This window comes from Sabethes cyaneus, chromosome 2 (genome assembly GCF_943734655.1).
Source record: "Sabethes cyaneus chromosome 2, idSabCyanKW18_F2, whole genome shotgun sequence".
Classification (NCBI taxonomy): domain Eukaryota; kingdom Metazoa; phylum Arthropoda; class Insecta; order Diptera; family Culicidae; genus Sabethes; species Sabethes cyaneus.
The window spans coordinates 164179111-164202880 of NC_071354.1; the positions used below are offsets into that span (position 1 = coordinate 164179111).

Here is a 23770-nt window from a genome sequence, read left to right on the forward strand (position 1 = left end):
TGTACTCATTTTTCGAGTTTTTCGGGCCGATTTTTCAAGCCAATTTCCAAGGAGGGGGGGGGGGGGGGTGACAAAAACTTTAAAAATTATTTGCAATGGCCTTATTGAAATTACGCCACTGATTTCATTTTTTAATGAACGCGCATGTGTTTGTGTAAAGCGGCACAACAAATATCTTGTAAAAAAAATTTCTTGTCATGCAACATTTTCTCCTGCAGAATAATGACAATGTGTTGCGTGAATTACTTTTATTTTATGAATAACATAAAAACACGATTTAATCCACCTGTTGGTGAAAGGAACCTTTGTTATACCATTTGTCATTTGAGATAGAATTCGACACGCCTTCGGAACATATTCAACTTTTTGATAACACATAGTAGTTATCATCAATACATATGCATGTGTATGTAATATACTGATAAATTTGTATAATATTTGAAAGCAACCAAAAAATTGCTTCGTTTTATTTGTAATTTGTTATTTTGAGTTCATATCGGGGTCGCATTATGGGATCCGGAACATTGCTCAATTCGTCGAACCTTATCGATTGGTATATGTGACTCGGCCCTCCGAGCCTCGGATCAACTTCGTGTTATTCGACCAACTTCTAAGCCTTTGTTATAGTACAACAAAGGTAAAAACTTGGATATTTGTAATAATTTGTATTGGATAGAAGAGAAACAGGCAATTACGACGAAGCAGCATCAGACCCTATTATTCCAATATACACGATAAAATTTAATGTGCATATGCTCCACAACTACGGAAATTGCTGAAAATTTATTATTTATCATTTCGGATATTTTATTATGGCTATAAACCAAAGCGATCTGAATGATCTGAGAGTAAAACTTCAACTTTTCTGTTCACGTTTATTTATTTTTAGTTAACAAAGTTGGCTGGTATAATCGATTTTACAGCTGCATAATAAGACTACTTAGGCTTATAACCTTACTTTTGAAAAGGTTATAAAAACCTTTTGAAGAAAAGGCACCCACCAGTATAAGACCCATTCCAGCGTTACGGAACACTATCCTTAGTATGCAGATTGGTTCCAGTTTCCTCAAATCCCTGGTATTCTAGTGGAAAATAAAATACTCTTTGAATAAATATTTTGCAAGGTATTTGCCAAAAAATTGGTGAAACAGGAGGCAATTCATACGGTAACAATGGGTGCTAATTGTGTCCCATAACGCTGGAATGTGTCATAATCGTTTTATAGATTCTGTCAGAAGGTTGTGTGAATCTCCAATCTTATCTTTCCGGATTTATAAATTTTTGCCTGCAAGTTGTCATTTTAAACATTTTCCTTTCGTTGTAAATGCTCCAAATTCGGTCAATGTTAAAAATAGTCAATTCAAGATGAAGAAAAAAAAAATTGAGTGGACTCCCGTAGCATAAGTTACGTGCCACTTAGTGTACATGCCAAGTGACGCACCTTTTTTCCGACTGGTCAGCTTCCTTCGGTTCGTTCTGTTCTGTTTACGTTTGTATGGGCGAGTACCAGAAAAACCTGCCGCCATTTATCGTCATTGCCGTAAACAACTGAACGCTTGGATATTTAGTAAGTTTTTTTTGGCAGTACCTACATTTACGATTCGGTCGTAATTGATGCCGTTTTAAAAATACATACCTACCCCGCATGGCGCTTCCCAAGCGAGGTGAAATGTTGTGACAACTCCGGCGTATACACTTAATGTGGAGGATTACCGTGCTCTTTTTGCGAAACACAAATTAAAAATAATGAGCTTATATTTGTTATATTAATATATGGTATGGTGGATATACGATTCGAAATTGATCGCAATATGTAAAAGAAAGATGAACTTTTACATTCATTTAGCTGTTCATATTTCTTTTGTTTGCTAGTTTTTTGCTCTACTGATTCGCTGTAGTTTGAAATTACAACTGAGATGTGTAAATTGACGCGGATAGTTTCATGGTCAAGGAAGTTTAGCTCTACTCTACATGTGCGTTGTGTCAGACAACAACGCTATTCATAGCGCTTTTGTTTGTTGTTTAAGAAAAAAAAACATCTCGATGAAAATCATCAATTAATTAATTGAGATCCTAACACTAGTTCGCTTCCATTTCTCAGCTTGTCTCAAAATAGCATAAAAGCGCATGATGTAATACTACCTCACATATAAAATTTCCGATCCGTTGACAGTCGTGAATTTGATATTAATGTTGGTATGAAAATTAATTTGCTCTCATGATATCATTGCCACTTTCAGACGCATGCCTGCGTTTGACAGTAAGAGACGGATATTATTTTTAGTTCGTAGCTGGACAAAAGAAGCCAGCCATGCGAACAACCCAAAACAAACGCAATTTTCCGTTTGGTTAGAGACGATCGGCTTTCCGCACGCTTTATAGTTAGTTCGATCGAATCAAGGGACCAAGGGAGAACCTGAAGTGAAGCATGGCAAAATAAACGACCGAATGCGTGTTACATAGGCATCATCTAAACGAAGCATGTGTAATCGTCGTTCTACCATAAATTTTATATTTTTATAATAATTGGGCAGAGGTCAACATATGTGTTTGTCAAACAAGTTTTGCTTTTTATTAGTATGATTTTGCGGTTGCCTCTAGTCGGGTTTACTTGAGAAATATTGTTATGATATGATCATTCTATAGTTTGAGTGGAGTCATCTCTTAATGGATATGTGTGAAATGATGTCACGATGACGTATGTATGGTGTGCGAATTTTATTAATTATTCGCGAACTTTACGCAATACGAAACACTTGTACCATTTTTATTAATTGATATTTTTAACGAACCACCAGTTATCCAGTTTAGCTAGTTATCTATTTTTAATTCAAATTACTCGTCTCTTTAATTTCCGAAAGTGAATGTAGTACCATTAAATCAATATTCTTCTCGTGCATTTAATATACCAAGCATCTGCTGTAATTAAAAAGAATTACGTGTCGGATCTGCGAAGCAATGATGCTGATCTTTTTTATAGGCCCACAAATTCCTAACAACAAAAGAAAAAAAAATCGGTAACGAAACATTTATATTTCTCCTTATAAATCATGACTAATGAATGTACTGCCCGACCACTGTCGCTTTCCAGACAACAGAGACAAAGTGCATTGAATGCACCTATCTATATATACTCAGATTATTGGGAGAGCGTGGTGCATCGTGAAAGTAAATTAACACGAGTATGAACTTTCAGATCGCAACTTCTCGCAGATGCACTGTTGCGTCCTTCGGCTCTACAGAAACGTTCATCATAAAGCCATCGTTAAAAGTGCATTAAAACGCATTTGCCAGTGATGGTGAGCGTGGCTGTGCTGTTGTGAACTGAGAAAGCCAACATTGCCCCGGCAACCGTTGTGTAATTTTCTTAGTCTTGATCGACCTGCGAAAAACGGAAAGATCAAGTTGAAGATCAAATGTTCGGTTGAAATGGTATTTTGGCAGTCGCGAAGTTTATCCCCCCAAAGTGATTGTCATCAGGCCAATTAAAAAATAGTGTGTACAGAGTGGTAATCAAATCTGCAGACGCCGCGACGAGACGCATTCGTTATCTTGGCATTGCATTCATATGATTTAAGCAGACTTTAGGTTTTCTTCCCATGGCAGAGTAGACGATGCATAGTTTGAACTGCAAACTGATAGCGTAAAATTTCAGCTGTAGTCGGGTAAAGAGTGCTGACGGGTGAGCTGATTGATATCCCAGGGTTGCTGAAAGTAAACAACACAAGGTCCATCAGTTTACTATCGTCATTTAACCCCGTCGCAGGTTGCAACTTTTCTCGGGTAAAGTGTGTGGTATTATTATTCCGCTGTTCTATTTTGTACCATGTCAACTCGTTGGCAGACAGATTCGCGACATTTTAGAATAGATGGTTGAATTTAAGCGAATGCATGCAAGTGGTACATCAATTAGCAGAGAGCGACAGAAACGTTCGCGTCATGCAAGGTAAACACATCAAACTCCTAAAGTGCATTCGTTGTTTGTTCTGACATTCCTGAAGTGTGTTTTAGGATTCTCAAAATACTTGCTACACTCTAAGGTCGCACGGTGCACTTTTTACACTAGACCACTAGTTAGTCTTTCTAAGCCTTGATTCTTCTTTCACTATTTTTTATTTTTCAAAAAAAGCTGACGTGATCGGGAATCGAAGTTGAGCTGGTTTGTCATATTACGGTAAAAACAGTGGACGACGTTCATGTCGACTGTATATAAAGTATCATGATTACAGAAGTATGTTTCTCTTCTATACAATATTCTGGCAACGACTCGTCGATAACGATACCAGGCAATAACTGTGCATGAAATGCATTCTGGTACAAAATCTGCTACGAATGTGTTCTCGGGCCAAATACGAAGCATTCATAATAATAAATTTTACTGTAAAAAATCAGACTTACTTAATTGGCTTCCCTAAGGCATGCCTGATGAACAAAATTTCTTCAATTCACTCGGTTGTGGGCTACCGGTCTTTAATTTCTTGGACACCGTATAGTCTCCGTCTAAATAGTTTCCTCCCGTCACCTGCTCTAGCCATCTGCTCGCTGCGACCTGAAGCAAACTTCATTTTTGCAGGGTAATTATCCGGCATTCTTGCAGCATGCCCTGCCCATTGCCGCTTTTCATTTTGTAAAGCGTTTCTCGATGCGAGGACTAGGGAAAACTAACTAGAGGATGGTAAACCTAGGAAAACGAATAGACCTAGACAGATGTTATTTCTGTGGCCGGCGCTTCCGACGGTGGGTTACCGGCGAACACTCGCCGTTGCCTGCGGTCGGCACGCTCTGAATCATCTAGGAAACGTTGAATATATGGGTTATGGCAAACGTACATTATGGCTTACGTCAATTATGGCAAACATACATTATGGCATCCGTCTGTATGGCTCCCGTCCATTATGGCAACCGTCCGTATGGCTATAGTATTTATGGCTCTCGTCCGGTCACCCCGTTCTCCTGTACGTCGCCGAAATTCGTTCTTCGTTCGTTCTCTCGTCTTCCGAAAACTCCGAGTACTCGCAGGTTCGAACATTGTCCACGTTTCATGCTCTTGGAGGACAACCAGTCTTGTACAGGGGCTTAGTCTGTCTGATTGCAATTGTTTGTGAAGCCCCAGTAAGCACGACTTTCGCTGACAAGCCTTCGAATCTCATGGCGGCACATTGTCTGGCGTTACCAGTGAGCCAAGATAGACAAATTCGTCAACTATCTCAAACTAATCGCCGTCGATCGTTACACAACTGCCCAACCGACGTTGATCGGCATCTGTACCGCCGGCTGACATTTAATATGTCTTATATGTATTTACCTTTAACCCAATCTTTTCTACTTCACGATTTAGTTTGGTGTACTTTTCATCAACCATCACAAATGTTCTGCCGATAATATCCGTGTCATCGGTAAAACAGACGATTTGACGAGATTTGTTGAAGATTGTGCTCCGCATGTTGATATTCGCTCGGTCCATAACACCTTGTAGCGTTATGTTGAACAGCAAGCATGGCAGATCATCGCACTAACGAAGCCCTCTGTGAGATTCGAATGAACTTGACAATCCACCCGAAATCAGAGCACAGCACAGTGTACCAGTTTGATAAGCTTCCTGAGGAAGCCGTTCTCATCCATGATTTTGCATAGCTCTTTTCGGTCGATGGTATCATATGCAGTTTTAAATTCAAAGAAGAACAAATGGTGCGTGGAAATTCTGTATTCGCGGCCTTTTTGGAGGATACGCCGCAATGTAAACATTTGATCCGATGCTGACCGTGCTTCAACGAAGACGGTTTGATGAATTCTCACAAATCAGTTTGCAGTTGGTGATAGTCAGTGGAAAAGCATTTGGGACAGCACTTTGTAGAAGGTATTTAGAACAGTGATAGCATGATCGTTCTTAGAGTTCTGCTCGTCGTCCTTCTTGTAGATCGGGAAGTTAACCCCATCGTTCAACTCATCCAGCAGTTGTGCAGTATCCCAAATTCTTATAATCAACCGGTGCAAATAAGTGGTCAGCTTTTCTGGTCCCGTTTTAATAAATTCCTCGTTGATGCTTTCCTTCTCAGCCAATTTATTATTTTTCAGTTACGTAATGGCCTCCTTAATTTCGCCTATCGTTACGACTGGCACCTCTTCTCCGTTTATCGCACCGTCAAAATGGCTTTCCACGCCAGCATGGTTCTCCGCCAGGGTGCCATTCAGGTGTTCATCGAAGTGCTGCTTTCACCTTTCGGTCATCTTACGATCATTCGTCGGAATAGTGCCATTCTTATCCCGACCCATTTTGACCCGCGGCACAAAGCCTTTGCAGAATCCGTCCAGTTTCTGGTAAAACTTTCAAGTTTCCTGAGAACAATTCATCCGCTTCAACTCCGCATACTCCTGCTCTTCCAGGCAGCGCTTGTTCTCTCGGAAGGTTTGAGTTCGGTGCATCTTCTTCTGTCTGTGTCTTTCCTCATACTAACGTGTGGCGCTGTGCATCTTGGCCGTCCGTGCAGCGTTCTCCACATCCATCACCCTCCTGCAATCATCGTCAATCACTGCTAATGGCTGTTTTGATGCTGTTCCAACAGTCCTCGTGAGGGATTTCGCCCAGCTCGTCCTCTTCCGGCAGCAGGTTGGCGTCGTAACCGAATGTTGTTCACAACGGAGAGTTTTGGGTTCATCTTCACCATCAGTAGGTTGTGGTGCAAGTTAACGTTAGCGGCTCGTTGGCGTCAATGATATCTGAGAAGTGCCGATTGCCGACAGTCGATCGGTGATTCTGTTTGATTTGGTGATCCACAGGTGTACCTGTGAAGGAGTCTATGTCGGAGGAAGGTATTACGTACGGCCATGTTCTTGGACGTTGCAAAGTCGATAAGTCTTAGTCCCATTTCGTTGGTCCGCGGATGTACGCTGAACCTTCCAATCAACGATTTATATTTTTCTTTCTGGTCGACCTGAGCATTGAAATCCCCGATGACGATCTTGATATCATGTGTTGGACAGCGGTCGTATTCACGCTCCTACTGCGCGAAAAATTCGTCCTTGTCGTTATCGGTACTTCTAAGGTGAGGGCTGTGCACATTGATGTTGCTTACGTTGAAGAACCGGTCCTTGATTATCAACTTGCACATTCGAGAATTGATTGACCACCAAAAATCATAGCTCGATTAAAGATAAAACGTTACTCGAGTCACATATGATAAATATGAAGTCGTCTAGTATGAAGACACAACCTGTTACTTCAAGCGGCCAACGGATAAATGAAATGGTTTCAAGCTAGTTTCAATGAAATGCAAACCTAATACAATATCATATGTGCTAACAAATTATGAATAATATGTTAAAATAATTTTTGTAAGTTTTTAAGTCTTCAGGTGTTCCGCAAAAAAATTCAAGTATTTTAGTTGCTTACGTTGAACTGGAAAAGTAACAAAATTGTTACAAGTTTTTTGACGATTCTATGTAATAAACTTGATATCCGATAGCGCATTCGCTTATTTCTTAAAATTGCTAATTCATCAAAACTCATTGCGATGATTCAAAGTGAAAGCTATTCGTGTTGGATTGTATCACTTACGATCAATTCATGAATGCAAAAGCGTGTGTTTTAATTTGCTCTGCTCTCACTCTCATAAAATAATTTTCAGTTAAAAAAGAATTGCCAGCGAATTTGACGTTTTGGAATTTCCTTTACGAGTGTTTCGAACCGGATCCGTACTTTTATCGATGAATAGCAATACAGTATTGGGGAGCAGTGAGACAAAATACCAACTTCGCGTTCGTGGTTGTAACTAATTTGGGATATTACCAAAACGATTAAAACTTTTTTCTGACAACTAGAAGGGAATACCTTTCAAATGGATTGTAGAGTGATTTTTAATTTTTTTAAAATTTAGGTAAAAAGGTGACTCGTTGCAGATGTCTCCCTTAGGTATGATGAGGGATGTTCATCGTTTCAAATGTTCATTTTTTCGGGAATTCTTCTCTTCTCGTCAAACTGCGTTGAAATGTAACCAGTGTATTGTCAATTGCAAGGAAAATTGTCCACACAATAAGTGCGCAATCGCTTAGGGACGATTCAAATATGACGTTCACCAAATTTCTGCTTTTTTAGACCCCCCTCCCCCCTCTGTCCGATTGTGTCACAAAACTCAACCTCCCCCTCCCCTTTGGACGTCACACAAACTCAAAATAAAAATGAAAAGCGTGTTGAAAGTAAAAAGTGGTTTATAAAACTAGCTGAACCTTTTAAGAGTTAACGTATGATTAAAAAAATATATATAAAATAACAATTAATAAAAAATAAAAACTGCGAACAAGGGCTCTAACAACATTCAATTGCAAATTGTTACTATTCAATGAAAAAATGAAGCTTTGGTTTCAGTCAGGGCCTTTAATTATCACCGAATTTCAAGCAAAACAGAAAATCTTTTTTCTTAGCATACATTGTTTTTTATGCCTCTGAGTTTCGTATGTACAAATGCACAGTGATTTTCATCATAGTAGGTATACAAGTTAAATATATCGTGAAAATAGAACAGCAGAAAGTGATTTTCAAACCCAGAAGGTGATATTCACTTCAGGAAAAAAACAATTTTAAATGCAGTAAATGAAAAAAAAATCTTATGTCCAACAGCTGAACGCAATAGATGCTAAATAACAACATAAATGTTTTTTATTGATTTTCACTGCTCAAACGTGAATATCAGTTTGTTACAATATCACAGTGCGCTGATATTCTATATTCTCGTGCATGAAGTTCATGCTTGCTGTATATAGTTATTATGTACGTTTGATCAAAGCAAGCAGATTTTCAATGCAAGGTAGACTGAAAATCCAGAAGTTTGAACGTTATACTGATGAATATTAACAGCACTGGTTTCAGTTGAAGCAGCATGACTCTGCTTCAAAACAAGCTTCAATCTACGTCGGCGAAGCAGGTTTCACTACATCGTGACGATAGCTTTTAGAGTTCCTTGTACTTTTCTATCCAATATTCAGTAAAAAGTTAGAAACATTGATTGCAAATGAACTGAAATTGATGTGTAAATTGATCCTTCAATGTAACGCGTGGTCTATCTATTTAACATTGACAAATTATGCCTGATTTTCAAGCGCCGTCAGCTGGAACAATAAGTTCGAAAATCGAAATAAATCAATGAGTGATGAATGAATGAGAAACATATTTTTGCTGCCTTTTGATGAAAATGCATTTTTTTCGACGGATGTCACATTTGCCTAGACCACCTCCCCCCCCCCTTTGTCACAATCCATCACAAAATTGACACCCCCCTCCCCCTATAAGCAATGGACGTCATTATTGAATGATCCCATTATAAAAGTGCTATTTTAACTTAAATCGTTTCGGTCTCTTCGGCGCACTTATTGCTTGGAAGATAACGAAAAAGTGTGCCGAAGATACCGAAACGATTTAATGCAAAATAGCACTTTTATGAGCGATATCGCACTTTGGATGGTACAATTTTCCTTGCAATTGACAATAATAAAAATAAAAAGTTTACACAAATTTCGGAAGTTACGCGTATTTTAAAATTTACGTGATTTTTGTAATTATTTTGGAATTCATGCAGTTTTCTACGCAAATTTCGACATCCGCGCAGTTTTTTTGGACAAAATGCAGAATTTATATGGTTTTAATTTGCGCGGAATGTGTCCTGTGTGCAAAAAGGGTCTATATTATGTCTATTTATTGTATATTATGTCTATTTTTTGTATACTATTTAAATTATTAATTTGATGATAAAGAAGACGCATCCATCAAATCTAAAGAAAATGTGGACGCATGGTTGTTTTTAAATTGCGGTACCGAGCACGTAAAAATATATTCTAAAAGAGCTCCACAAAACGAGGATTATCCAATTTCCATCTCTTACTTCCATCGCTATTGGTCTTCGTAATTTCTAAAAATGCCCATATTTTTGGCCCAGGCCTACATTTATTTCTGCAACCTACAGCACAACAATGGCAGATTCTCGTCACTTTCTCGTTGATTCTGGAATTCAACTGAGACTAAACTAAAAAGTAGTTTATATTTTCGTACACTAAGCTTAGCTTATTTACATTAGATGCCTGCCGTTTTCATCCAGTGTGTATCAATCTCAATGTAAACTATCAAAAACCATAGTTTTTAAATTCTACTAGAGTATTTTACATCTACACCGTTCTGGTAAACAACTTTGACTCTGTATTTTTCTTTTCTCCTCAATGTAACGAAACAAAGAACCCATCATGTGCAACATCGAGTGCATTGACCTTCCCGCTGTTCACTTCTTTAGAGCAATGTAAAAAAAGACCAAGCAGTGCAGCCACATCAACGGTATTAAAACGGCATTATTTACTAACATCGTGCAGTTTTCTCTTCTTTTTATCACTATTTTGCTATGGTCACACGTGAGTTCAACAGGCGGTGTAAGCATTGTTGGTTGTGGTTTTAGTCTGGTGGTGTTTCTGTGCTTCCTTATTAGAGACCAGCAAACCAACCAGCACATGTGCCTGCGGAACCTATGTGCGGCATCAGTCTAATAATACCTTCAGTTGTGGTTGCTCCCAAATAAAGTCTTCTGGCGGCTGATCTATGGAATATTCTACAACTCAGCCGACCAGAGCTGCAGATCGCGTGTGTGCGCATTGCAGCAATAGGCGGGGGTCGTAAAATGCAACTGCAAGGCATGCGTCTAATGTACGATGCAGTGTTATTAGCGAATTTAAATCATGTGCTTATTTCATATGGATTTATGATGATTTATTACTGAGCTTTTTTGCAACTCATAAATTTTTCATTATGTTGCGATTACGTTTGTTAATTCAAAGGTTACGAGAACAAACAGTTACGTGTAGTTTAAACTTGGCATTCCTTAGTCACTTTTTTTCGTATCAAACCGAACACAAAGGTGAGCGTCGAATTTCACCAAAATTTATTATGCTACATATCATGCTATACTTAACTGGAAAAATCGAAGTCTGTCATATAAAAACAGAAGATCAAGTTTCGATAACGATAACGAAATGTAGCACCTAGGCTTTGTTTTTTAAAGGTACTCAAAGTTGTTTTGAAAGATGAAGGAAATTGCATTTTTCTAGGATTTGACTAACGTTTCAGCTTGGGGAGATCGGTAGCCCCAAGGTTATCGAGTCTCCTTTGACAAGTGAGTAGTGTGTGGGGTTCTAATCTTGGTAGAAATCATGTCATTCGACGTCAAGTGACTTTAACCTGGGTTTATTCTCAGACTCCTCATTACCTTTCCTTCGTGGTAAATTCTATATTATCCCGACGGAGCCTCTTGACAGTGCAAATGTCACTTTTATAGCTGTACTGGTCAGAGGAACGTTTAAGCTTGCTGTGGTTTGGCCCTCTTCGAATGCAAAAGTTTGCAAGCCTAATTAACATTTTCAATACACCAATATTTGCTTTTGCAAGGTAACCGCACCTGAAATGGCATTGGTATAAATTTCAATACTGTTACTTTGTTTTATTGCTATTAACTTTCCTTTGCCTCCTGTTCGAAAGTTATTAGTTATTATTTATATTTATGTGCAATGGAAGGCGTGACCTAGTAGTTTTTGCTCTCAAAAAAAAATCAGCTGTTTTGGAACAAATGAGCCCAGTCAGGATGATTAGCGTTCACCCTTCCATCGCTACTAACCGAACTGAGTTTTATTAATCTATTTTAAATTTAGGAGAACTCAAAATTGGTCAATTCCTAACTACGATGCACTGGCTTATGTTTCACTTGTTTAGCTTACAGAGAAACTTGCATAATCGTTGATTGTTGGCCAACTTCTTCTCCAGCCTAAATTCGATCCATTCGATCGATGTTGTTTCAGTAATGGGAGCACTTGAACTTGCCCAACTTACCGACTTTCTGGTTACTGATCTTCACACGTTAATACGAGGTTCGCACAGCATACAGCTGCAACCGGCTGGCTGACGGGTAATAACCGCATACAGCGTAGAGTAAATACGAAATCTGGGCCGGCTACGGGGACCACGCTGCTGCCGACAAGTTTCGATTCATTTTAATAGGTGTTGTTTTAGTTTTGAAACAACAACAAAATTTATCCACTTTAAAACGTATGGCAGCGGGCGGCTCTCGGTTGGCCGCAGAGATTGATCGTTGTTTGTAGTACTCGTGTTTTTCTTTTTCGACAGACACAGATATACGGTGGTGAAGGAACGAAGAGGTTAGTCAAGCACTAATGAACGAACTACGGTTTCTTCTCGGGTGGGTGGGTGTTTGGCTCGTGTAGTTTGCTCGGCTATATATACAGCGTACAGCGCACTTTAAAGTTTTCGTAACTAGGCGGAAAGCGGAAAACTTATTTTAGTTTTCTGCGGCAGTGTTAATTGCGGTTTGTGTTTTTAGGATCGTAAACTAAAGCGACCGCAGCAGTATGACGTGCATATGTTGTGCTAGTTCTACGTTCGTTTGCAAAACATGAAAACTGATAAATTAAACCCAATCGAGTCCCGTAGTAATTTAAAACCCATTAAAGTTTAAGTAGTAATTGTGTGAGGATTTATATTTTAAAGGGACTTTGATTAGTGACCAAGAAACTCCTCCTCCAGACCTCCTTAACCCCTTTGTAGTGGTTACTTTCCGTCTCTGTGGAGAGTTTCTCATCTAACCTTGATATACAAGAAAGGTAATCACTCGGACGTAAAAAATTACTGTCGATTGGCAATTCAGTTAGGTCAGGGCCTCCCAGTTGGAATCTCCGCCTCCCAGTTGAAGAGAGTTCAGGAACAACACTGGTCTAACAAGCAAGTTGTCCTATGTTGGATTCTTGACTGGGAGATACTGTTAGAGTCAATATTATCCATAGCACTATCCCCGTAATTGTCATGTACGCTAACAGTTGACTGCGAAGTCTGTCAAACAAAAAAGCATGAGGTCAAATTCCGCCTGAATGTAGTGCCAAGACTATGTTCTGCGATTCATTCTGCTATTTCAAAACAATTTTAGAGAATTGACTAGGAAAACCTGTACGATACAATTCAAGAGTTATTATCATAGATTCAGCATGGCATTTTAAACAGAAAGTCGTGACAAACCTGTAAGGGTTCTATATAAGGCCATTATAAATATTTAAAAAAGTTTTTGTCCTGCCGGTGTTGGTCAACTGAAGGGGGGCGAAAAAAAAATAAAGAGATTATTTTAATCTAGCAAAAAGAAAACTACGTTTTAACCAGTTTTACTTAAAGCTTAAACGGGAAAACTGAATCTATTCTTGCTTTTTATATACCATGCTGCATCAATATCCGGACACTTAAGCAGGTCATATTTTTAATATGCTCCGTAAACAATAATTTCGCAACATTCTAGTAGTTCATACTATAATCAAATATAAAGCTTATATTTGCAATAACACATCAATTTTACAATAAAAACTCAATAAAATACATTAAAATAAGAAAAATAAATAGGCTTGTCTTGTTCATAAATCCGGACACCTCACATCTCAGTGAATCAATATCCGGACACTTTTGAATCATTTTCCGGACAGGCAAAACTTTCTCATATTTTGTCTAAGAAATGTATGCCCAAAAGTAAACAACTTATCACTTGTTACATGTAGTATTAAACAATCATCTCACTGCACAATTTTTTACTTTTAATTGCACTTTTGTGTCATTAACGGCATGATTCTAGTCAAGTACGACACTGGCTCACTTACCTAACCAGAGAATGCAAGTGATTAAGTACTTCTACATTAAATGCCTTAAAGTACTTTGGATTTCCAAATATTTTGCCGGTTCCATCAATCGAGGCTCCTTCTTGTACCACACCTTCTGCCTGGTTCAACGAGTCCTTTCGCATTTTCTAAGAAAAACATGAGGCAGCTACCATCAATAGTCAAACATGCCCGGTTTTAAAAACATGGTTCTGAATCTGGACAGCGTAATTATTTACAAAAATACACCTTATTTTAACACATTAGTGAATGACACCATCTCTATCAATTAAAATTTACCCTCTTTGTCGATGCTAAGTTTAAAAAAATTGGTTTCTTTGAATAATAAGTTCCCAAAACCTCAAATCGCGAAAGCACTACTTTTTAGTTATCTAAAAAACTCGCAGAAGAAAAACACTGTTTGACACCAACGTTACGTTTGGATTTATTTAAGTTATTTCGCTCAGCCTACTTAACCACCGATTATGTTTAAACGATCTTAGATATATTTGCAAAGTAAACCACATAGCTACACCTCATAAATTGGATATATTACTACTTAATAAGGATAAATTAGTGAAGGTGTCCGGATATTGGTACCGTCCGGATTTTGATGCACCATGGTATTCGTTATTATTTTATATGCAAAAAACTACGAAAAGAAAGACAAAATCGATTGAAATTTTTTTGTCGATTTTCGGAAATTGTTGCTGTTTGTATAAAATTTCTAATAACTATATTTAATTTCCTACAATTTAATAGACCTTATTGATTCAACCTTTCGCTTTTGAGTTGTGGGTATTTTGTATTCGAAAAAGCTGGACACGCTAATTAGTTAGTAACTTTTTACCGCGTGAGTAAGCATAACAGAAATTTTGACTAAAAATAGTTGATAGTATTTTGTTTATATCGGTAGAGTTTTACCAAAATAGGTTAAGAGATGCCGCGTTTCCTACCACTGTCATCATTCCGTTTTGTTATCTGATACTTCTTGAACGTTTAATTACTTGGGATACGGTCGAATGTTTGATTTCAAGTTGTTTACCGCTCCATCGATGAGAAGCATTTAGATTTTCGAAGAAAGTGCCCAATTTTTTGTGCGCTTTCTCTTGTTCCAGAGAAATCACTGTAATCTCTTAATCTATTTTGGTAAAACTCTAATGATATATTCAACATACTTTCAACTATTTTAGTCAAAATTTTTGTTATGTTTAGTCACGCGGCAAAAAGTTATTAACACGCTGATGTCTGCTTTTTCGAATACAGTTTTCAAAATACCCACAACTCAAAAGCGAAAGGTTGAATCAATAAGATGTCTTCGGATAAGTTGTAGGAAATTAAATGTAGTTATTTATGTAGAATGTAGAAATTTTATAGAAACAGTGCGGCAACTGGAGTAACATATGAAAAAGACGTGTTTAACAAAAAAAATTAAAATAAATCTAACGTTTCCTCCGAATATCTCGAAAACGGCTGCATTTAGAAAAATAATTATTATGACCAATTTTGTTGTAAATAACATAAGGAATTGTTATTTGTATTACAAATTCGTATATTACTTGAAAAATCCCAAGTTGGAAAAATATCATGAAAGTCGTTGTTGTACGAAGTCCGTCCATGAAAGTTGCTCCATCTCAGGATAACTTTTAAAAGCTTCTATTTTTTCCAAAAAAAAATTTAAAAATTTTCAAAAATGGTATATTTTTGATACTTCGATTTTAAGTTTTATTTTCAAATTTTTGAAAAATTGATAAAATATTTTTTTCAGCGTATATTTATTTCATGTTCAGAAATCCATTTTCTAAAACTTTTGCTTAGACATAATTTTTGTAAAATCGATAGTTTTCGAGATACAATCTTTCAAACATAATATAGATGAAAATAAATACGCCCTTTTTAAAAATGAGTCTTGAATCAAAATGGCGCCAAAACCTGTGGAAGGTGCATACTTCCTTCAATCATTTCCTGATTCCTTCAATCAACATATTTGTAAAGTTTCACCTAAATCAGAAAGGTTCAAATTTTGTCATTTACCTATTTCACGTGGAACTGCTCAATGTCGAGTTTTCAAGTTTCTAAGGAGTTCAACCTTAGATGATTCATTTTGGCAGTTACGTAATTATGAAAGCATGGGTAGTTTAATATACAAATTTTCAAGTTTTCTTCACATTAAAGTAGAAAACATCTCCCCCATTACTTAGTATGTATGTATGGGGGGGAATCCACCATCAGTTGTAGGTGCTGCCAGTGTATGTGGGTAGACTTACAGTAGATCCAAATTTGATTGTCAAATGAATTTCACACTAAAGCTATTGTAGAAGGACCAACAGGGATTAGGCGGAGCCACACGCGGAGACACTTGTGTGCATTCCGGGATTATAAGAATTTCCTTCCAGCATTAGGATTCTTCCATGTAACAATCAATTTCGCTGCACCAGCCTTAACCCACGTGATGGTTTGTTTGTTCGAAGAGTGAAACATAAATATTGCTTCAGACCTTCAGGAGTTTCCTTTTAGTGATTCCGGTTGACTCTTCACTCCATCCTCCAGTCTTCCACTCATATGATACCTGCGTATTTATGAATTTATCATATAATGCATATAATGAATTTACCGCATGATGTATAATGAAATGAAATTAATATGGATAAAAATAGAACGAGCTCACCAGCAGTCCTTTGAATCAGATATAGTTGTATCATTTGAGTTTCCATCAGTCCTGCATGTACATCAGCCCAACAATATCCATGTACATCATTAGTAAGTTGTACGGTCAATGTTTCCATTAAGGTGTTTGAAGAGTTTGAAGAGCTGAAGAGCTTTTTTCTCTGGCTGTGTTTCGTTTACAAACCTTAAAAGTTATAAAAGTCTTTGCCAAGCTACTACCAACAAAATAAAAAAAGTTTGTTTCAATACGTTGGGTAGTTTCTGAGAAAAAGGTACATAAAGTTTAAAAATCATGGTTTTTCAGGAGCGGCGTTTTATTCCGCCGAGGTTGTTCCACACCGCACTGGAATGCTTATGTGTATGCTCGTTTTTCGGCCACTTCCCGTGGTCGGATCATTACAAATTTAGTATCAAAATAAGCGGAAAAGACTGCAGAATCAAAATCTGAAAAAAAAAATTTTTTTTTTTCAAAATTCGTAGTCGTTCATGTCCTTTTAAGGAAAGAGCATTACTGGGTACGACCACGTGGAGGTGCTAGGTAGGAACTTGAGATGGCTAGAGCTATGTTGGGACGCATCTTCATTACCTTCCCCCTTTCATACCCAGAAAACAACCAATTGCTTAGCCAGATAAAATAAAGCGACTTGCATTTAAATATTGGCCGAATACCATTTTGCGGAAAACCAATTCTCGGTTGACCATAACGCGGAATATAGGGTTTTGCGGAATACGCAGAATGTACCATTTCTCAGGGGTGATCCTCTCGCTATCGCTCGTTCGGACCCAATTGAAGGAAAGTAATAGAGGTCAGTAGACCTAGGAAAACAGATTAACCTTGACAGAGGTGTTTTCTGGGGGGAGGGGGTGGTTACCCCCTTCTTAGAGAAGGAGGGGTCTTAATACACCTAAATTACTGCTTCCAAAATCCCCACATGCAAAATTTGGTTTCATTTGCTTGTTTAGTTTTCGAGTTATGCAGAAATTCGTGTTTCATTTGCATAGGAGCCCCCCCTTTTAAAGGAGAAAGGGGTCTCAGTATTGCATAGAAAAAAATCCTGCCTCTAATACCCCCTCATGCCAAATTTGGTTCCATTTGCTTGATTAGTTCTCGAGTTATGCAGAAATTTTTGTTTCATTTGTATGGGAGTCCCCCCCCCCTCTTAGAGGGGGGAGGGGCCCTAATCATCATAAGAACTTTTCCCGGTCCCAAAAACTCCTACATACAAATTTTCACGCCGATCGGTTCAGTGGTTTCCGAGTCTATAAGTAACGTACAGACAGAAATTCATTTTTATAGCGATAGGTACGCGGTCATGCCGTAAACTATTTTGGAAAGTGAGGAAGAGTCTGATGCGAGGCATCAGTGAAAAAGTGGAGTGAAAAATTTCGGTATAGACCAAAAATATATCGGAGTGATGGCAGGTGGCCCATGATCTTTCGCTTGGTATTCGACTGTTCACCGTGCCGTGCGAACGTCGGCTTTGCTTCTGTCACACTGACCGAGAAGATAACAGCAGGCTTAATTTTGCTCATCTTATGCATATAGAGGCAGAGCAATTTGCTTCTCACAACTATCAAGTGCTTTTGTTTAACTGTTTCCTCTCCCTCCGATCGATGCCTGAATACTGTTTTCTCTTACGACCACTCATCTTGCGCAGAAGGAGCACAACGACAGGCAGAGCTAATATTTTCTTCGCACACTGGAGACACGAGACTATTCGTTCCGTGTCCCAAAGAGAACAGGCGATAGGCAATTATGTGGTCTGGAACGATTTGCTCCGTGACTTTGAGAGCATGCATTCGGTAGCGGTCCGGCAGAAAAAAAAGATGGAACCAAACTGATGCTCACTCGCCGGCAGTGCAAAGCAGCAAAGCACTGTAAAAGCAAAACAAAACTCGTCGCGTTGGAGAAGGTAACATCCGAATGAGAGAGAGAGAGCAAATCGATTCGTCTTCTGTGCTTTGCCAGGAAAGCACCGAGAATTGAGATTTTTAGCAGAACACGGTAGAAGCCTGGTTAACAGTCTATCTGTTCGGTACTAGAAACACTGCTCTCATACCATACAAATAATATCGTCGCATGAGGTAATGTGTTGCGCGTATACGGGGAGCGATGGAATTGGGAGGATAAAACCAAATTAAGTACCTAATAATGCGGGCGGCGGTAGTTTAGTTAGGAAAACAGTGAGGTACCAATCGAAAGATCGTGGGTGCGAAGCCCACCTACCTTCACCCCGATAAATTTTTGCTCTGTATCAAAATTTTAATCGTTCTTCGCATCAGAAGAAGTTAGAGGAAGTCCTCCCTTTTCAAAATAGCTTACTTCTGGTAAACTTTCCATCTTCGACTGTGAGTGGAATACGAGCCGAGAAGCAAAGCTCACATCAATTACAAAAGTAGTCTTCAGGTTACTTATGATTTCTTGTCCATTTTACCCCGAAATAACTCAAAATTTCAGAATAAAGTTTTATAGCTCTAAAATCAACTCACAAAATAGAATAAAAATATAATCTGTGATGAATCATATATGCAAAAAGTATCGGATTTTCGACGAAAACGCTTAAATCTCGCTCAAGAAATATTACGAGGATTGTTTTTTTTCAATGCTATCCGGTTTTGTTTTGTTATTTGGACGGGACTTGAAACTAAGAAACAACAAGTGCCACAGGATACATGAAAAAATTTGCAAAAAAAAAACAACTTAGAGGAGGGTGTCGCTTCTACCTTCTACCGGATTACCTCTACTAATAGTTTTCCCATCCCTACAGAATGAGCATCATCGCATCGCTCACAAAGTCTCACGGATTACGTTTACTATGTTATTAGTTTCGTAGCATCTCAAAGCTGAAAACGATGATCGTTGAAACACAGTGCATTAACTTTCAATTTCAGACTTTCCCATGAACTCAATTATTGGTTCATGTATTTATTTTGCCTGTCAGTAATTGATTGCATTACTACTAAAACCACACTAGGTTAAGATGCAAATGTTCCACAGTGTACACACATTGTCGGGATCAAGAGTGAACACATGTATTTAGTAGAGCCCCGCCAACGCGTTGATCACCAACGTCTGGTAAAGGGATGCACTTTGAGGGGGGAAACAACGACCGAAGTGCAATTCTTATATTCTATTCTGTTGTTCATGCTATGATTCAGTCATTCAGTAGAGTTAAAAAGTATCGTTTATAGTTTGACAAATGCAGTTTTGCGCCTTTTGTCTGTAGTTCTCGTTTTTCGCAAACTAGATAATTGAGTTCTATTTTCTGTCACTAAACAAAGAATAAATTATTTTTTTTTAAATCGTTGGTGTTGGATAATACATCAAGACATTGTTTCCCTTGATGGTTCCGCTTTCCCTTTGTATCATTACTAGATTTTAATCCTCTTGGTTCTCCTGTGCAATAAAGAAAACCTAGCGCTCAGGGTCAACGTTCAATGACTCCATTGCACTATTGTCGTGTCTTATCCTCGCTGCCCAGTGGTAACGGCATAGCTTAGCGAGATTGTAATCTTAATTGCTTTAGCCCTCGGTCAAACAATGTTATACTGTACGTAGAGCAACAGTTCTCCGTTCCGTAGACAGATGAAAGTCATCCAGCATTTCAAAATAAGCATCCTCATCCTTGGCGTCAATTTCACTTTGTTTGCATGCCAGCGGAAATATATCTGGTTAGAACAAGTAACATTATCAAGTTGTTTATGCTACGGACTAATGCAACGCCAATCAGATAGTAATTTTGTCGTTACGGATTTTGCTTGCTATGAGTTAATTTGCGCTGATCCGTAGATTGCACAATCTAAGAATGTAATAAGTACATTTTCGTCGAAGAGTCGTGCAAATGAAAATGCATTCCGATTAAAAATTAATGAATAAATCTTGTAATTATTTATAGATTGAATATTAGTTTCTATTTATAAAGCTGAGTGACTTCACGTATCCAAATCAGTATCGATAAAACATCATTGAAATAAACATTAAAATATTATTTGACATCCCATTTGCGTTCTATGTTTAGTTGCCAAAATTCTGATCCTCCTTCCTTTGCACTTCGTCATGTAGGAGTAGGTATATTTTCAAATTTCAACGATGCCGTAAACGAATTCGATCATCTTAGCACATTACCACGAGCGCAAAATGCATGTTTCCCAGACACGATTCATCTCATCGTCGCGTGAGATAAGTGTCATAATGATTCATCTCCCAGACACGTTTTAATTACTAGCATTAATATCTCCATCATCACATGCAAGCTGTCTACACTTGCCGGTTCATTGGCTGTATACAAAATCACGACAGCTGGATGATGGCGTGGACCAAGTTGAACGATCTAACACTCCGCAGGAATTCGCCCTCTTGTGTTAATGGTATTTTGGGAACTTTAATAAAACTAGAAAATGAAGCTGCTTTTGTTTTGTTTTGCCAAATTCAAAATTGAGCTTTGAACTATTCATGCAATTCCAACTAGTCAACTAGTTTTTGTCATGCTTGACAATTTATGTCAATGTTCTCGCCCGTATAATCGATAATAGCTTTCGGTTGTGCAACTAGCTATCGAGAGCGATTCTTGCTAGTACCGGCCCACCGAACACGAATGGCGTCAATCAATATTACATCTATTGGCCCGTTGACTAATGGCGCTTTGTTTACCTCTCAGCATGCTCGTTTTCCGTCTCCAATCATGTATTCGAAAAGTGTCACTTTAAAAGCCAAAACGTGACCAAAAAAAAACAGAGATGGTGACGTAGGTAGCCGAAATGAAAAGTATCTGCAAAATCAGATACATATATATTGCGATCTTCATTGGAACACAACTCTAAAACTTATTTAAATTCACCTCGCCTATCACTACTTGAAACGCATCAGTCATAGCAACCAAATATAGAAATGCCAATTAAATAGTTCGACACAAAGAAAAATGAATAACGCGTCTTCTTGATTAGCAACAGATAAACAATCGTACGGTTGAATAGCCAAATAATATTGGTTTCAAAATTGCAGAGTGATTACCAGTCCGGTCTAATGGTTCAGATCTAGGGAACAAAATTTTCATGCGAACGCAGAAGAAGATAGACAAAACATAGGAATTGTTCGGCTTTCTCGAGCCTGAAAACCACCCCCAAAATTCTCGAATAGTTGTGATATTTAAAGTTTAACGTAAAATAAACACCGTCACCATGTTGAACCGGTTTCGAGTATGCAAAGAAAAACCCTCAAAATCGGAGAGCATCTCTTCAACAGCCAGTGCCGTCATACAGGAGGCAGCGACAGTCAATCGAAAGTTGATACTCGACAGCACCCGGTGGGAGGCAAGTTAATTCAAACCAAAGTACCTACCTACCGTCCACAAACTCGTGACTTCAGTACTTTTATAGTAACTAAGTGACTGAAGGACTGCGGCTAATATTTTTATTTCATTATTGTTTGATTTACAGAGGCGTTTACAAAAAGAACTTATGTCCCTTATCAGAGAGCCTCCCCCAGGAGTGACGGTGGACGAGGAAAGCGTTAGTCAAAACCTAACCCAGTAAGTTGCTGCTTGGTTCAATCATAAGTTATATTCAACAGAGCGTCAGTTAAATGTCTATAATTTTCCTATTTCCACAGGTGGATAATCAACATCGATGGTGTGGAGGGTACGCTGTACGAAGGCGAACATTTTCAGCTGTTATTTAAATTTAATAACAAATATCCGTTTGATTCGCCGGAGGTGAGTATCTTATGTTAAAAAAAAAACGTTTCCTTGGACTGCATACCATTCTAATTCCTTATATCACGAATCAATTTGACGTAATTCAATACGGTCACTTTTCTTGTACATACTTGTGGATTTTATTATCTGAGAATTTTTGAAATTCTTGTACAGTTTTGATCTAAAGGATCCCAGATTGCGATGAAACTTTTGTAACAGAATAGAGAGTAACAGAGCACGCATCGGATATGAATTCCTTTGAGTTTTTCTATTTTTTTAACTGCTGTCACGAATTCGTGTATTTCAGCTACGATTTGTAGCCTTTTTCAGTGTGTGGCAAGTTTCTGCTAAGAGACATTCATACTCTTGCACAAGCTCTCTAAACTCGAGGTATGTGATAGACCAACTTCATGTATGAGCTCATACCTTTCTGATCGTACCAGACACCACAATTTAGCGTACGTTCAGTAATACTTCTGGTGTCCCACAAGGCAATAACTTGAGGCCTTTGCGTTTCGCATTGCACTCAACGACATTGCTATTCTGTTAGCTTCCGGATGCGTACTGGTACATGTCAACGATCTAAAGATCTATCTAGTTGTGAAATCTGTCGACGATTGCTACCGATTGCTGGACACTTTTGCTAATAGGTGAAATAGAAACAAACTAACAATAAGCATAGCTTAATGCATGGTTATTACATTTCTTCGTTGTAATGTCCCTATCTCATTAATGGTTAAATGAGATGAACGGAACTATTCTCGCACGCGTCGTTCAGACGAGTCATCTTGGATTTCCGTTGAAGTGCAACCTCATGTTCAACCAACAGTATACTGCTGTCATCATTAGAGCTTCGTCATCACAAAAATCGTCCTACACTACAGATCCACAATGCTTTAAAGCATTGTTCTGCGCATTAGTATGACTAATACATGAAAATATCCGTATCGTCTGGAATACTCATAACTTGTATTTGAAAGCCGGAATAGAACGGGTTCAATGAATATTTGTCCGTATCGCTCTAAGTCATCTACCGTGGCTTACTTACTTACTTATGTGTCCATGTCCGCCGGTCCGGCGGAACAAAGGGATGAAATCAGAGATCTCCATTGCTGACGGTTACCCGCCATGGCTTTTATCTGTCGCCAGGACAGGTTCTCGTCTACAGCCCGGATGTCGTTGGCTAAGCTCCGTCGCCATGAGCCTCTGGGTCTGCCTCTTCTACGCTGTCCTTGTGGATTCCAGTCGTGTGCTTCTCTGCAAACCTCGTTCGCTCCTTTCCTCAAGGTGTGTCCGATCCACTTCTACCTACGTTCACGAATTTCTGTGGCTATCGGCTGTTGATGACACCGACGATGGAGTTCCTCATTGGATATCCAGTTATCAGGCCACCAGGCACGAATGATGTATCGCAGGCACCGGTTAATGAATACCTGCAGTTTTTACCTTGTCTCCGCTGAGACGCACCACGTTTCGCAGGCATACAGCAGTACGGATTTAACGTTTGAATTAAAGATTCGGGTTTTCGTACGTAGAGTGATCTGCTTTGAGCGCCAAATGTTTCGCAGACCTGAAAAGGCACCCCTGGCCTTCTTGATCCGTGTGGCTATATCAATCTTGGTACCACCATCGGGCGTTGCTTGGCTACCAAGATATTGAAAGGCGTCTACCTGCTCAACTTGTCGTCCCGCTACTGTGAAGTTGGTGGAATTGTCAGTGTTCACTACCATAGACTTAGT

The 23770-nt window shown here is 38.6% G+C and overlaps 1 protein-coding gene across 1 annotated transcript in view; it reads left to right on the forward strand.

Moving 5' to 3' along the window:
* The window catches only part of LOC128734328 (ubiquitin-conjugating enzyme E2 W), a 54651-nt gene that overhangs the window by 25285 nt on the left and 5596 nt on the right, over nucleotides 1-23770 (forward strand). The window contains exons 2-3 of the mRNA XM_053828465.1: nucleotides 21775-21866; nucleotides 21947-22049. Of these exons, the coding sequence (XP_053684440.1) occupies nucleotides 21775-21866; nucleotides 21947-22049 (195 nt within the window). The remainder of the gene's footprint in view (nucleotides 1-21774; nucleotides 21867-21946; nucleotides 22050-23770) is intronic.